The following is a 16,285-nucleotide window of genomic DNA, read 5'->3' as shown; positions in this document are numbered from 1 at the left end:
TGGTCCTCACAATATAGGTTGGTCCCAACGTAGAAGGGTCCCCACAATATAGGTTGGTCCTCACAATATAGGTTGGTCCCCACAATATAGGTTGGTCCCAACGTAGAAGGGTCCCCACAATATAGGTTGGTCCTCACAATATAGGTTGGTCCTCACAATGTAGAAGGGTCCCCACAATATATGTTGGTCCCCACAATATAGGTTGGTCCTCACAATGTAGAAGGGTCCTCACAATATATGTTGGTCCCCACAATATAGGTTGGTCACTGTTCACTTCCAGGAGTGCCAGCAGAGATGGGCCGTCCAAGTTGCTTGGCCACGCCTGTAGGTGTGGATCAAGCTTCTCTCTTTTTGTCTGTGACTGAGCAGCATGTCTGCCACATGGCCTGAACTGTTTGGTTTTGTATTGTTTCTTCATTTTTATACACACACACACACACTTTACATTACTGAGACTCAACATGCTTCAACTTCATTTTGAGTTAATTTAGTTAAATTCTTCATCATCTCTGCAGAAATGTGTGAACTCTCTTTTGTTACAATCTTTGAGCCAGGTTTGTAACAAGCTAAGAATACTGCAGTACTGATACTATCATACTTTAAGTACATGAGGCTTTATACTAAACTTTTGTATGCTGTGTAGTATTTTAACATTGTTCTAATCAATAATAAAACACATACATAAATAACCTCGAGTTTTTTAGATGAGGTTCTGAGTTGTTCAGGTTTGTGTTAGGAAACATGAAGACTTTAATGTGGGTAAAACATCAAGGGAGTCAGGACGTGCTGTGTGAAGGTGAACGAGTTTATTGTTCAGGAATGTCAAAGAGCAAAGTGAGTCAACGTCACAGCTGCTGCGGTCACTGCAGTCACACACTCAATACAGACGTCGAATAAATCACAGAAACACCTTTCCAACAGTTTGGCGACAAAGTAACAGTTTGGTGAATCTTTTTATTTTCTCTCACAGGTGTTGAATCACCTTGATGGTCTTTTTTTTTGTAGCCAGTACATTTTCCACTCAACAACAACGGTTGTGATTGTGATTCTAAGCAGAGGACAGTGTGCGCGAGGATGGGTTTAAAACTGGTGAAAAGATTAGATTTTTTGGTTTCAGTTGTGGTGAAGAATCATGAACACATCTTTGCATCTAGAAAAACATGCATGGCCTTGACACAGTCATACAAGAAATGTGCTTTAACTACATTACACAATGAAGAGAATTATCGTTGGAGCTGCTGTTTAATGTAACAGGAGCAGAGTGTAAAACATACTCCACATTCAAGCAACTGGTGAACACAATAAGGGGATGTTTTGATGCTTTCAAGGTAACTACCATTTAATTTAAGGCATCATTATATCAGGAAACTACAACCTCATCCATATGGGATTTATCTGATGGATTCAAAACAGATTACCAATATGTTGGCGTGAAACAAGAGCTTGTTCACTTTTTACAAATATGACTCGTCAAAGGACTCAGATGGCCACTTTATTAAATAACTCTATTAAAGAATATTTAACACTATAAACTAGTGTCAGTGGTGAATATGACGGCTGTGACGTTCTGCCACATGTGCTGAAGACTCTAAAGTCATTCGCAATGTTTTCTCTATCATATGCTCCATAAAAAGAGTATTTATATGGTGCGTATTGATACAGATTAATCTGTGATTGGCAGATATCGGCCTGATAGTAACGATCTAATAGTATCGGCCTGGTAGTATCAGCCTGATAGTATCGGCCTGATAGTATCGATCTGATATCTTCCTGACAGTATCAGCCTGACAGTATCGGCCTGAAAGTACTAGCCTTATGGCATCAGCCAAAAGATATATCTGTCGGGCTTTATGCATTTGATGCTTCCTGCTACAGATTTGACACAAAGTTTTATTTAAACTAATTAATTTACCAAATGTGTTGTTTTTGAAATAAACTGAGAACATAACAAATAAAATCTTATTTTGAGATTATTTTTATAACTTCCACTGAAAATCAATCATTCTGAAGAGTTAACTTATCCAATAAAAATATTACAAATTCATTTAATAAATCATCTGAAATAAACAGATTGATCTCAAACATTTAGTCACGGCAAGAACGAACAAGTCCCTCCTTTTTAAATATAACTTTTCCAGCTTTCTGTGATGAGATTCTTTTTGTTTTGAACACGATGTAACCGAGAGACGTTCTTCACATCTGAAACTAATGATACACATATTGTACATACATACATACACATAAACTATAGTATTTTACATGAACTATACACTGCGAGGTTCATACTTTTATGCCTTTTTTTAAGTATTATTTGACCAAAACATCAGAGCAGCCTCGTTTTAAAAACAGAGATAAAAAAACATGAAACCATTTAAACTGAGCTCGTGATGGATACATCACTTTTCACTGTCATTAAAGTCCACATTCAAACTGAACAAGAGGAATATTGTAACAAAGATCAGTGTTGAGATGCAACATTAACTCTTCAACTGCAACAATAAAATAAAAATGACTTATTAAGGGACGCACTACAGCAAACAGTCTACCTGCTGAGTTTCATCACTGTGTTGCCATATTTTGCTTTCTTAGTTCTTCTTGGACACACATTGTATTTTTTTTTTTTTTTACAGACTTGCACATATTTCAGAGCCGCTCCCGAGGGCAGGGTCAGGGCCAAACAGTCTCGAAAACTAAAAGTTAGTAGAGATAGAAATTCAACCATTCTTTCACATGACTGCATTGTGTGGATGTGAGTGATAGTTTATGCTAAATGTTGAAATCAGATGCTAAGGAGAACATTCAGTATTCTTAAGTTTTGGAATTTCTTCAGCAGATCACTTCAGCGTTTCAGCCTTCAACTTTGAGGAGAGCAAGTTAAATGTTTGGCTGCTTGTGGTTAAAAAATATGCAGAATTACTTAACAAAAAATTAATTATTTTAGCTCAAAGAACACAACCATTACTGTTACTTGATTTGGGACTTTTTTCCTGTTACACAGATTATTTGTTGGTCCCAACTTACGATACAGGTAGCGGTAGAACAGGAAACTCCTGTGTTCTGTGAGGGAAAATGACCGAAAGATCCCTACAGAGATGGACCTTTTTGTTTGTCACTAACATATCAAAATACGTGCATTCGCCATATTTGTATATAAGAGGAACACAGACACACATGTGGTTTAGACTGTAGGGCAAATGTAAAAACAAAAAACGCTCTAGGAGGAGAATTAAAACTCACCTAGGTTCTGTTTTGGATCATTGTTGTAAAAATTATGAAGCGCTGTGGCATCAGAAAGCTCCACAGGAGAGTATTTCAGGCTTCTGATTCATACGAATCTGCACTTTGCAGAAACAGAAAACTTAGCAACAAGCTAAGAACATAAATAAGACTTCCCTACATCGTCAAGCACTGTCACGTTTCAGAAGTATTAAGAACACAGTTGTGGATAAACAAATCTTGGCATTAATTTGTCTCCCGAAGGCAGAGAAGTTCAACAGGCGATGCCTCATTATAAAGCAGATCCTAACACCGTGTAACAGGCAGAGCTAGACAGCAATTGTTAGTGTAACAGATACATTAAGTGTTGATTTCCACAAATACGATCTAGAGCATCTTTTCCTTCATCAGATGAGCTTCGTTTCATGGACGGAATTCGTGATGGAAATATTTTACTTTGTGTAAAACGCTGACATGAGGTGAAAACACCATTACTCAGCGTTTAAGGAAATATAACACTATTTCTCTGATGTCGTCCCGAGGCCTGGTCCCCCCATAAAGTCCTTTTTACCAAGTGGCTTGATCTTGTGACGCTCTGTCTCCCCCTCATCAGTTAGTCAGGCCGACTTTGGGGGGCAGTAGAAACCGTCCTGTTGCTGTTTTTGGCACCAGTAATACGTCTTTTTGTTATTAATTAAAGGGGAATTCTTGTATCTTTTAAATCTGGGCCCTGAATGAAAAATAGGTATAAGGGTTTTAGAATCACTCCAGTAGGTGTGTTCATCCTGCAGCAGTGAAACAGGCTGTAAGGGCTGCAACATAATCCTAGATGGGTCAAAGGTCGTCCACTAAAAGTTCTTGTTGTTTCCACTGACAGACTCAGATTGTTATTCTAAGTGTGTGACAACATGACAGAAAGGATCCCTACAGAGATAGACCTTTTTGTTACAGAGGAAGATGATTGTTTTAACCACACACAGACGTTACATCGCTCTCTGCACACACACCAGACTCCATTCAGAAAAACACTGATTTTAGCTCACATACTTTGATTGTTGCTGTTACTCCATTTGTTGTTGATCAAAGCAGTGGTTGAGCAGAAACTAATGTGTTCTACTAGGTTAAATTTGTGTTTTTCTGAATGGAGTCTGGTGTGTTTGCAGAGAGCGATGTAACGGGTAAGACAGCATCCTTTCTGTGATGTTGTCAGACACTTAATAACAATCTGATCCTCGTGGACGTGCTTTGATCAGGTGCCTTTACACCCGATCATTACTTTACAGCCTGTTTCATTGTCTCCCGCTGAAGCATTCAGCTGGGGCAATTTAAAACGTTTTCTACCTGTTTGTCATTTACACACCTGAACAAGAAGAACTAGGACCCAGGTTTAAACACAATGTTCCCTTTAAGGCCAGCAAACAAGAGCAGCGTCATTTAAATCCCCAGGATGCTTCTGTGGGACTCTTATGGCACTTGGGTTATTGGAATACTGATGTGGTTTAACTCAGCAGCAGAAACAGCCTCTGATGAAAAAGATAAAGGAGACGATATCAAACATAATTGGTTAAAAACTGCATCTAATATGGAGTGCAAAAGAGGTTCAAAGGAGGACAACAGCACAGTCTTTTTCTTTGTGCAAATTGTAAGGAGTATTTTGGTGGTAAGAGCAATTCTGATGGGTTTTTAGATGTACTTCGTTTGCCTGTAGACTCGGCTTTCCTTCATTTGTTTTCTCAAGTTTGTCGACATTGGAAGAAATTGTTTTTTTAACCGCACGGCAAAAAAATAAAACCTACAACCTTGTTAGTGTTTTTATCCAACCTCAGTTCAAGCAGGAGACATGTGAGCACCAGTAGCAGAGGGTCGACATGGAAACTTTCTAGATCACGTTTGATTCGTGTTTGAACCGATGCTTCTCCTTGGGACAATGCAAACTTAGTCGAGGGGCCCGAACAACAAATAAAAAAACACTTCTGACCGAGGTGCTGAAACTCGCACGGAGCTCAGGATTAATCGTTCAGTCCCCGAGGTCCAGCTGGATTTTGTGCTCAAAAATGGCGATGAGCAGCATTATGCAGAAGCCCAGCAGGATGCCGGCGTTCTGGAGCAGGAAGAAGCCGCAGTGGCTGAAGCCGTGGTCCCCGGCATTGTTGTGCAGCATCTCAGGGACCTGGATAGAAAATAATGTACGGACACAGATTAAAGCCATCGTGAAAAATGTGTTTTTAAAATCTGTAAAAGAGGAGCACATAACAATTGTTTAAACTTTAAAGTGTGTAACAGCTGCAGCATGAAAATGAGACACATTGCTGTGCACCATTTCTGGCTTCTGTTGTACACAGCTCCAGCATTCAGTAGCACTGCTAACGTTAGCTAGCTCTCTGCATCTTCACCAACGATGTGCCGACCTCTCGAGCCACCCAGTCATTCGTGATATTCATCGCTCACTGCATCGCGGATGCCTGGCAGGTCGAGTCGCGTATACAAACGCGAGTGATGCACGGAAGCCACACAGCTGTGAATCTGACTCTGCATACAAGCTGAAAGTCAATGTCTCAAAGAGCTGTCGAGCATTATTGTGTGACTGTTTTAAATGCAGAGGTAGCTCACCTAAGTCTACCAATTGTATTGGATTTGTAACACATTTTACTGTGCTTTAATGTCATATAATAATTTTCCACTGCAGTTTCCTTAGCACACAGCAGACTGGAGTAAATCCTGAAATAAGCACTGCTTTGTAACGAATAGGGAATTGATTGTGAATCGAGAATCGGTTTGGATCAAGAAGCGATTTTGGATCAAATCGTCACCTTAAGAATCGAATTGTCTTCTTCTCTTTTTTACTCTTTAAAAACAGAAACATAAGAAGGTCCATTTACAGGAGGGATCTCTCTCTCTCTCTCTCTCTCTCTCTCTCTCTCTCTCTCTCTCTCTCTCTCTCTCTCTCTCTCTCTCTCTCTCTCTCTCTCTCTCTCTCTCTCTCTCTCTCTCTCTCTCTCTCTCTCTCTCTCTCTCTCTCTCTCTCTCTCTCTCTCTCTCTCTCTCTCTCTCTCTCTCTCTCTCTCTCTCTCTCTCTCTCTCTCTCTCTCTCTCTCTCTCTCTCTCTCTCTCTGATGTCCTTTTTACAGAGTGCAGTGCAGAGCAGTGGCCACAGGGGGGCAGCCTCGGACACCAGAAGCCTTGCCGTGTTTCGTTTTCCAGACAGCAGCTGTTTGTGACATCTTGTGTTTGTGTAAAACTTCCACATGTGACCTGTTTATAAAACTGTGTGTGTGTGTGTGTGTGTGTGTGTGTGTGTGTGTGCGTGTGTGTGTGTGTGTGTGTGTTTGTGTGTTTGTGTTTGAGAAGAGGCCATCTGGATCTGAAGGCTGCTGCTCTCGGACGGGCTGATCTGAAGCACCGGTGAGAGTGGACAGAGCAGATGCAGCTGACTGGACGAGAGCAGAGCGCTTTCTTTGGACATTTCTGGACTGAAAACTTCCTGAATGTTGAATTCAGTCTGTCAGCCTGAACAAACAGATCTGACGTCCCTTTAAACAGGTGGATTTCTCTCTGCTCAGGATTCTCTGTGTTTAAGTGCTGAAGACGTGATATTTACTCACCATGTCGACCAGAGCCACATACATGAAGAGTCCGGCTGTGAGGGCGAATATCCACATGGAGATGTTTTCTGCGTAGTGTCCTATCAGGATACCTGTCACCATACCCAGGTAGGCCATCATGGCCGACAACACGTTGTAGAGGATGGCCTGACGCACCGTCATACCGGCCTTGAGGAGAACCGCAAAGTCACCTGGGAAACAAAGTGCACACCTCATTCAACACAAAGACTGCATGCACTGTTTTCAGAGCGTTTTATCACAAAGTTAATTAAGAAGTTTTGCTGCATAAAATCAAGAAAAATTGCACTTTTATCTTGCTCATAAAATGTCAAAGATTAGAGAGTTAAGGAATTTAACGAAGCAACTGTGAAGACATTTATAAACAATATAACACACAAAGATAACAGTGCCAAAATACAGGCTCTTCATGCAGCTAACTGCTAACAGAAAGAGATTAAACATTTTAATAAAATTATTCAATACAGATATTTATTAAGAAAAATCAAAGGTTATTATTTTACCTAACTCGTGAGGCAGCTCGTGGCAGAAAACAGCCACAGATGTGCTGAGACCGCTGGACAGACCCTCAGTGAAGGCAGCACCTGCAGAGAGAACGTTCACGCCCACTGTCACTACTGTACGATATTTAGACAAAACATGAGCATGTTGGCATGGCTGCAGTTTGCATGCTACTGTTCAGCTCAGTGAAATACTCCAATGGTCAGTGGTTAACAAGCTAACATGCTAAATGTTATCATATTAGCATGAAGGACTGCACAATTAATCAATTATTAATCGCGATCAGGATTTTGTCTTCTCGCGATTAAATAAACACGACTGACGGTGATATTCATGTTTAAAACGCTCCGCCCGTAGAAAACTCTGCTGCGGATCAAATCAAGCGCTCCCTAAACTAACAGCCCCTCCTCCAGGGGGCGATGGAGAGCTTTGGGCTTCTCTTTTGGGGGAGCTGGCAGGTCATGTGACGAGCGCCGACCTCTCAGCAGCAGTTTAGAGAGGAAGAGTAAACAACAGAGACGGTCGGAGAAACTAAAGTCAAACGTCTGAACAGAAGACGAAGAGCTGGTCCCCTGAAACGGCTCGTCAGCGCTTGTTTGGAGGTGTTTCAGGTTTAAGTGATGTGAAGAAGAAACAATGATCAGCAGAGAGGTCATGAAACCTGCGTCTGCGCCGCAAAGCAACACGACTAACTTGTTGAAGCAGCTGAACAAACAGCACAAAGTGCAGCATGATGAGTGTGTGAAGGCCGAGAGGAAGAACGAGCTATGTTGTTTAATCACAATAAATTTTGCTCAAACTGACGCACATCAGGATAAAATGATATTCCTGCAGAGACTTCCTTAAGCTCAACATTTCCCAAATTAGAGTCTGAAAAGATAAAGAATGAAACAATAAACTCCAATCAAAGAAATTATTATGAAAGAATGATATCCAATCTTGTCAGCTAACATAAACATAACCTGCCTATCACCCCTATAGTTTATCAGATTAAGAGCAACAGCACGTGCGATGTGTCTTTTAATATCTCACAACTTGTTGCTTCTTTTTGGGCGTCGCTGTTCATTCATCCGGTCTTAATGCTGGTGTGTGACACTAAACACCTCCTGAGCTCCGTGTGCATTAGTGGATGGGGCTGCTTCAGGTGAGAAAGTTAGTTTGTGGTACTTCCCGTCTTTGTTAGAGCTGGTACTTAGAGCTTAACAATGTACAGTATAATCTAAATATCTGTTATGTTTGCCTTGAGAACAGGACTTTAAGAAACAGACTCCTTGTTTCCAAAACAGCTCCTAGAATTAAGGCTGTTTTAACTGTTGAGCTGTGTTTGAGCGAGCGACTCTACCGTCTAATTATCTAACTTTAAATCCCAAAACAAAATGCTGTTTCAGTTCATTTAATTATAGTTTTTGTGTGTTTCACAACTATTGTGTTGGACCAGAACTTACAATTTAAAACACCAAAGTCACACAAAAACAACTAACAGATCGAGGCAGCAGTACAACAGCAACTCCTGTGTTCCGTGAGGTAAACGACTGTTTTTGTTTATGGAGTCTGGTGGCATTAAAGAAAGCAACGCAACTGCTTTTTTGGGGGTTGAAAAAAAGCATCTTCTCTTTCAAACATTTCTGTAATTTTGCAGAGTAACAACCTGAGACTGTCAGTGGCAAAGAAAAGAACTTTTAGTGGACGTATGCATTTGGAATGGATTGCAGCCATCACAGCCCATTTTGCAGTTGCCGAATGATACTGGAGATATTAAGGAACCTTCCGTATCTAAGTTTTGTAGACTGATGTTAAAATAGGCACCAGCTTAACAGCACCTGATAGTTTTACATTAATTAAATTAAGTGTTTTAAGTCCTTTTGCGGCCCAGCTAGAGTTGGCATATTAGCATGCTAACCTCTTAGATAGCTCAAGTGTAATGCTAACTCACCGATGGCCAGGCCATCACTGAAGTTGTGCAGTCCGTCTCCCATGATCACCATCCAGGCGAGCGTGGCCACGCCGGCCTCCTGGAAGTGCTGCTCTGAGTAGGAGTGGGAGTGGCTGTGCGGGTGGTGGTTCTGGGAGTGGTGGTGATGCAGGATGTGGTGGTAGTCGTGGTGGTGGTGGTGCATGCTGTCGGCCTGACCCACGGTGTCGTGGAAGTGGGAGTGGCATTTGTTCTCGCAGTCCTCGTCGGTGTAGGCAGCAGCTCCAGAGGGTGAGACGATGGACACCTGCGGCGCCAGCATCACCTGTTCCTCCTCGGCCACGCTGCCGCCGTGTAGGCTGCTCGAGTGGTCGCCAAACAAACCAGCACCATTAGTCTCCACATCTGGAGAAGACAACAATATTTAAACACCCACCTGTTATGCTCGGAATGCTGCAAATCTCTTCCTGTTGCTCTGGGTACAGCTGCTTCCAGGAAGGAGCAGTTCAGTTGTGGTGTTCCTCAAGGCTCCGCTCTAGGCCCCTTTTTCTTTCTATAAACTTGCTGCCTTTTAGCCAAGTTACTCGAGTCCACAAGTCCGAGCAGATCCTAGAACTTATTTTACATGAAATCCCTGTCAAACAATATTTGACGGGCTACTAGGAATAATCGATGCTAACTTCTGTTTGGAGGCAGACATATTGTTGGGTCATGTTTCTTTGAGGTCAAACAAATTTTAGAAATAAACCAATAAAATATGAATCATCTTTCACTAGCTTTACCTGTTTTTAGTCCGGGCTTTGAATTGAGCTAAATTCTAACAGACGTTTGTATAACTTTATGGTTTCGGAGAGCTCGGGAACTTCAGGTGTTCTTCCCCCTCAGAGGTAAAGTGAAAGAACGTCCTGGTTTGTTTTGTTTCGCATCTCACCTTCAGCTGGCTTCAGGTCGTTCTCTTCCAGAGCAGGCTGCTTTTCTGGATCTGCTTTGTCGTTCTGATCCCATTTCTTCTGGATCTGTTTGGACAGAAATCAAAAAATTAATGAACCATTAGACAATACTTTACAAGACTACACTTTTAATGCATTTGAAAAGTCAAAAATAGCCATCGAAAGGGCAAATGATACCAATATGACTGTTTGTATTAACTGGATTGTATGTGGTCTTAATAATTAATTATCTTGTTGGCTTACTTTTTAACAACATACTCCCTGTTTTAAATTATTTTAACCAATTTTATTGTTCAATTGTGGCTCTCATGATTATTTGTACATCTTCAGTTTATAGTGTTTTGTAGAAGAAAATCTATAATTTTAAAGCTATGTTTGCCCAATCAGAATAAGGACTGAAAACATGGGTTATAGAACTTAATTTGTTTTAATAAACCCTACGTGAGAAGATTGAACTCTGACCTTTTGTTTCTTGTCCTTGTACATCTTTCCCAGCGTCAGGAAGTGTTCAATGAGAAACATGAAGTAGACTCCGCTCAGCGCCGTCAGACCCTTCCACACAGCGTCCAGGTTCTCCTCTCGCTCCTCGTGGTGGTGAAGCCCCTCAGAGAAATTCATCCCAGAATCCTCGTGGTGGTGATGGTGGCCTCCCTGAGACTGGAGCGTGCACAGATATAAACACAGGAAGAGGCTGATGAGATGAAACGGCAGCTGGAGTGAATGCATCTCTACCGCTGTTCAAGTTTAAACCAGACATAGACCTATGGACTGGGAAGTCTGCAGAACTGTTAGGTCTATGCTTAAAACCTGCAATTTTCCTTATGTCCAGCAGGGGGCGACTCCACTGGTGGCAAAAGGAAGTCAGATCCTATAGAAGTCAATGAGAAAATGTTCCTACTTCTTTCTTGATTTATTCCCTCAGTAAACGTTTTCCTGACTTTATGGTCTCAATCTCTCGTTTCAAGTCTTCTTCAACACAGCATGATGATCATTATGAAAAAAACTGGACTCGTATACAGCTGGATTCATGGGGGGGGGGAATAGATTCCAAGCACTGCTGTGACTCACGTGGGGGATGAGATGAAGGAAGGCGTCTCCGCTCAGCGTGCCGACAGCCAGTGCCACCAGGAAGCTGAGGAGGAACTTGAAGAAAACTCTGTTCATGAGCGGGATGAGGACGACGCCGGCCAGCGAGAGCAGGCTGATGATGGTGATGGAGATGAACCCGCCCACCCACGCTGCAACACACAGATTGAACACGTCATCTAACTGAGACATCCGCTGATACTCAAATGTATTATTCAATTATAACATAACATGTTATTTATAGTTTGACTCAGCCAGTCAGCAGGGGGCGATAGAGAGGGTTGAGCTGTCATGTCGTCCATCTTTTTATACAGTCCATGTTAAAATCACATACTATCAATCCTATGTGAAACTGGATTCATTTATGATCTCACCTGTCGTGATGCTTTTGCTACTTTCTCCCCCGGAGCGCTCGCTGTGGTCGCTGTGGTTGCTGTCCAAGTTGTTGTGGTCGCTATGGTAACTGGGAGCATGATTATGATCTAGAAATGAAGAACAGATCAAATCAATCCAGTTTATCTACATGAAACTACACCACAGAAATCAAACGCTCTAAACAATCATATTTGAACATAACATGTCCTGTTCAGTCTGCCAGGGTGACTGTGAAACCTGAATACAGGTAAAGAAAGTGTGTGTTTGGGAGCTGGGTGGACAGGGTGTCTCTGTGCAGCGTGACTGACGTGACGCTGGAGGACGGGGAGCAGCTCGTTCTTCCTCTCAGCCTTCACACACTCATCATGCTGCACTTTGTTCTTTCAGCTGCTTCAACAAGTTAGTCGTGTTGCTTTGCGGCGCAGACGCAGGTTTCATGACCTCTCTGCTGATCATTGTTTCTTCTTCACATCACTTAAACCTGAAACACCTCCAAACAAGCGCTGACGAGACGTTTCAGGGGACCAGCTCTTCGTCTTCTGTTCCAGACGTTTGACTTTAGTTTCTCCGACCGTCTCTGTTGTTTACTCTTCCTCTCTAAACTGCTGCTGAGAGGTCGGCGCTCATCACATGACATGCCAGCTCCCCCAAAAGTGAAGCCGAAACCTCTCCATCGCCCCCTGGAGGAGGGGCTGTTAGTTTAGGGAGCGCTTGATTTGATCTGCAGCAGAGTTTTCTACGTGTGGAGCATTTTAACCGTCAATATCAGTTGTGTTTATTTAATGGTGGGAAGACTAAATCATGATCAGGATTAATATTGGGTTAATTGTGCAGCTCTAATCGCAGTAGCTTCCAAATTAGCACAGACTTATCTAACAGCCAACTGGGGCTCAAACTGGCTCACAAATAACTTTCAAGTTGTGTTTCTTTTACTTGCGTTGTGTCGTATGGCCCTCGCATGTAGGAGAGCTTGAGTCTTATTCTTTCTGCAGCAAACTCGCCTACAAGTCAAGCTCCAGTTTAAATCCATCAGTGTTTCCCAAAGAATGCGAGTAATGAATTACATCTTCAGTGTGTTCCTACCTTTGTCCCCGTGTTTTGCAGTGTCTCCGTGCAGGATGCACGCTCTGCTGTCGATCTGGTTGAGGAGGGCGGGGCAGAGGAAGCTGAAGTCACTGAGGGTCATGCCCGTCTCCACAGACATCCCGTGTGAGGAGAGGATGCTGGAGGCGTTCAGACACTGGAGATGAAACACAAAAAATCAAGAACTCCACTCATTCAGGAAACAAAAGCCACGATACACACACGAAGAGTTATTTTTGCTTAGCTAGCGTTCAACAATAAAAAAGATGGAGTTTGATGATGTCATAAAGTAGCAAAGGATCATGGGAGTTGTTGTCTTCATCGTTAAACAACTGTAGTGAATAATTTTGCTCCATCTGAGTTAGCATTACAAACAATAGCAAACCAGCTAGCTCTTCAGCAGACGTCTTTCCTCTCTCCAGGTCTCAGAGTGGCGTCAGACGACAGCCGGTTGTCGGGAGGCAAAATATTGTACTGCAACATCTCTTGACGTTTTAGTTCTGAGTTATATTCAAACAAAAAAAGCAGTTTTTTTCCTTCACTGTGCTTTGTTGAATATGAACAGTCGGCACCAACACTCAGGTATTCTTTCTTCTGGCACATTTTCAAACAACATCCAGCTGTAAAAGAGAAGCTAATGTCGTACCTCTACACCATCCAGGCTTCGGTTGGTGGGACGCTCCTGGCTTGTGTGGTTGTGATTTGGGTCGTGTTCGTGGTATAGACGGCCCCCCCGGCTGACTGCGGCTGCCTGTGTCTGGTTTTCAGCGAGCAGTGTGGCAGCAGACGGCCTGGTGGTCTCTTCCGGGCTGCTGTCTTGTCTTTTCTTATCGTCTGGTTTCACCACCACCTGGGCGCTGTACACCGCCGTAGTGCCAACTTCCTGTGCCGCCGTCTTCTTGTCGTTCAGGTCGTGATGGCTTTCCTGAACTTTGGATTCTTCCGGAGTTTTTGGAAACTGTCCGGGCTGTGACGGTTCAGTTTGGATGCGTTTCTGGTGATGCGAGTTGTCGTCCTCCTGGAGATGGTGGTTATGTTGTCCTTTGTGGTGGTGATGGTGGTGATGATGGTGGTGGCCTGGTTGCTCGTGATGTTGCACCATAACTTTCCTGATGCGATCCAAACCCACATTCTGTAAGAGACGCTTTAAACCGGCCAGAGAGATGGTGCCGTTTTCTCCATATCTGGCAAGTTCAATTAAACATCACGATTAGATGTCAAACAATCACAGTGACCAGTCATCAGTTAACAGTAAAAGCCCTAATTTTACATCTTGTTTTTAATACTGTATTCTATCCTTTCTTTCTTGTGTTGTCTCTCTTCTGTTTGACCAAAGTACGGTGAAGTAATGAGGCTTAATGAGGTTAGCTAAGTGTTCATTTATGGTTGCATATGACTGGTTATTGGAGCTCTTCTCAGATTTAACCAGTGGGGTTAGGGATGATTTCTGCAGGTTAACCTCAACCTCAAACACATTTAAGTAAAAGGATCAAACAGAAACTCTGGGAGCTCACCTGTTGAACAGAGCCTCTAGGTGTTGTCTCTGGCTCTGCTCGGCTCTCTGGGAGTCGACCACACCAGACAGTAAACGCACCGCGCTGTGTGTCTCTGTGGTGGACGGGCTGCAGTCCGTAACTGCCGAGCCACTGCCGCTACACAAACTCAAGGCGAGGAGAAACATCACGGCCATGACGGCTCGACTCGTCTCCTCCATCATCTCTGCCGGAGAAACAGAAGCAGCAACAAGGAGATGACAAATTAGAATATCAGCATATTTTGTTTTAACACAAGATGGAAAACAAGTGTTATTTAAGAGATATGTAGGGCTGAAACATATAACAGCAGCCAAATAACTGCAGGAGGTTAAAAGGCATGATTGTTTTACAAAGCAGTAGCAAAAATTAAAGTACCTCAAAGTTGCACGATGTATGAATCTACTAACCTTCCTCCACTGCTACTGCATCACCTCAACTTAACACAAAGCTTAACGCTAACGTCATAAACCAATGGAAATCATGACAGAAAATGTGTCACTTGTGCAGAATGATGCAAGAGTGCCTCGTTAATTATGTTTCATTACTTCCTCATATAGCTACATCACTATTACAAATCACTTACACACAACATCCCGTTAACTCACACACTGCTGATCTGCCAGATGAAGTTAGTCACAACATACTACAGTTGACGTTTTCAGAAGACTAATTTAAAAAGAGTTGAACCGCAGAAAAACTAGAAAAAAAACTGTTGCCTGGTTTGTTGGATGTTAAGCCGCAATGAAGAACAGCTTCTTATTAATGGGTAAAGTTAAAGTTAAGTTATGTTACGGTTGTATTCTTCCTTTGATAGGGAGAGATATTTCACTTGTAGGTTTTCTGAATGGGGTCTGGCGCACCGCTCGTACAAATGAAGCCAGTCAGGCGGGTGGCAGTTCTGAACGGTCGATAGCGAGCGTAACTTAACAAACAGCTCGTCGTTATGAGTAAAAACGAGGGTTAATGATTGCTTCAGGATTAACTGAAAATAACACTGTGTCACATCTTCTGTATTGAAGGAATTAGCGGTTAGCCACCCTGCTAGCCACGGTTTTATAGTTAAATTTCTCGGAGGATGCTGACAGATGGCTTCTGCCAGGTGGCTGCGGCCCGGGCTCAGGCCTCGTGCTGCCGCCAAGCCTCAGCCGAAGTGTAACAGGAACATCGAGCCATAAAACAATAAACTCCTTTATCTGCGGTACAACCAGCCACGCGTGTCTGAACAGAAACACTATCACACACCGGAGGTAAACAGTAACACGTTGGGTTTCTGCGCTCTGCACCAGCCCGGTGCCGTGTGCACAAAGACGGCAAACCCGGAAACTGAAGCCAGCCGCTGCCGCCGCCGTGCGGAGCGAACGTGCCTCTTTTCCCCCGGGCTACAAACCGGACCGAAATGAGCCTTAAAATGTGTGGGAATAACTTACAGTGAACGTCAGTGCCGTGTTTTCTCCTCTCCGGTCGATGTGTGAACGCTTCACGATGTGGTTCAGTTCTCTCCAGTATCAGGTAACGAAGGCTAATGAATGTGGTTTAAGCCGCGTTCAGGGGCTTCCGGATATTTGACTGGCGCTCCAAAGACCTAGGGGGGAGGTAAAATATACAGCCGTTCCTCTCACGCAAAATTTGCATAGGCCTATATGATTTCCTGACTCCCGTATTAGATAATTTACCAAAAAGAGCAACTGCTTTTAATACATGTATAATTGAATATGTGCAAGAAGTAGCATATGATGTTTTTGAAAATAAAATGAAAGGTTAGAAATTACCAGGGACAATTTATATGATAAGAAAACACATAAGCATGATAGAAATACACAAATATACCAAACATTTAAATAAAGATTTAAATAAAAGCTGAATTCACGAATTTAGGGGATGGAATATATGAACTTTTCTGAGAATTAAATTAAAATTTTTCTTCTTTTAATTCTGCCTTTATGTCTTTGAAATTCTGCCTAAAGCACCTTGTAAACTCTTGTTTTTATAGGTGCTATAAGGTTATTA

The 16,285-nt window shown here is 42.6% G+C and overlaps 1 protein-coding gene across 1 annotated transcript; it reads right to left on the bottom strand.

The window, feature by feature from the left end:
- Positions 1-791: 791 nt before the first annotated feature.
- On the bottom strand, positions 792-15,790 carry slc39a6 (solute carrier family 39 member 6). The gene is made up of 12 exons (XM_069685478.1): positions 15,706-15,790; positions 14,258-14,462; positions 13,390-13,927; positions 12,744-12,900; positions 11,660-11,767; positions 11,268-11,437; positions 10,662-10,856; positions 10,181-10,265; positions 9,271-9,654; positions 7,340-7,420; positions 6,819-7,009; positions 792-5,386 (listed from the first exon to the last, which is right to left on the bottom strand). The coding sequence occupies exons 2-12, from the start codon at positions 14,458-14,460 to the stop codon at positions 5,234-5,236; spliced, it is 2,265 nt and encodes a 754-aa protein (XP_069541579.1). The 5' UTR covers positions 14,461-14,462; positions 15,706-15,790; the 3' UTR covers positions 792-5,233.
- Between the last annotated feature and the right edge of the window lie 495 nt (positions 15,791-16,285).

The sequence above is a fragment of the Semicossyphus pulcher genome, unplaced genomic scaffold (assembly GCF_022749685.1).
Source record: "Semicossyphus pulcher isolate SPU_LCO1_2020_fin unplaced genomic scaffold, fSemPul1.0.p SCAF_7, whole genome shotgun sequence".
Taxonomy (NCBI): Eukaryota; Metazoa; Chordata; class Actinopteri; order Labriformes; family Labridae; genus Semicossyphus; species Semicossyphus pulcher.
Note: the sequence above shows the minus strand (reverse complement) of the source record. Positions and strands in the feature narration are given on the sequence as shown.

What these genes read in the sequence shown, in the direction of transcription:
- slc39a6 (XM_069685478.1), bottom strand. Translation starts at nt 14,460, where the DNA reads ATGATGGAGGAGACGAGTCGAGCCGTCATGGCCGTGATGTTTCTCCTC. An exon ending in TAGCAAAAGCATCACGACAG is followed by an intron (nt 11,438 to 11,659) that starts GTGAGATCATAA and finishes TGTGTGTTGCAG; the next exon opens with CGTGGGTGGGCGGGTTCATC. An exon ending in ATGTGGCTCTGGTCGACATG is followed by an intron (nt 5,387 to 6,818) that starts GTGAGTAAATAT and finishes TTTTCTATCCAG; the next exon opens with GTCCCTGAGATGCTGCACAA.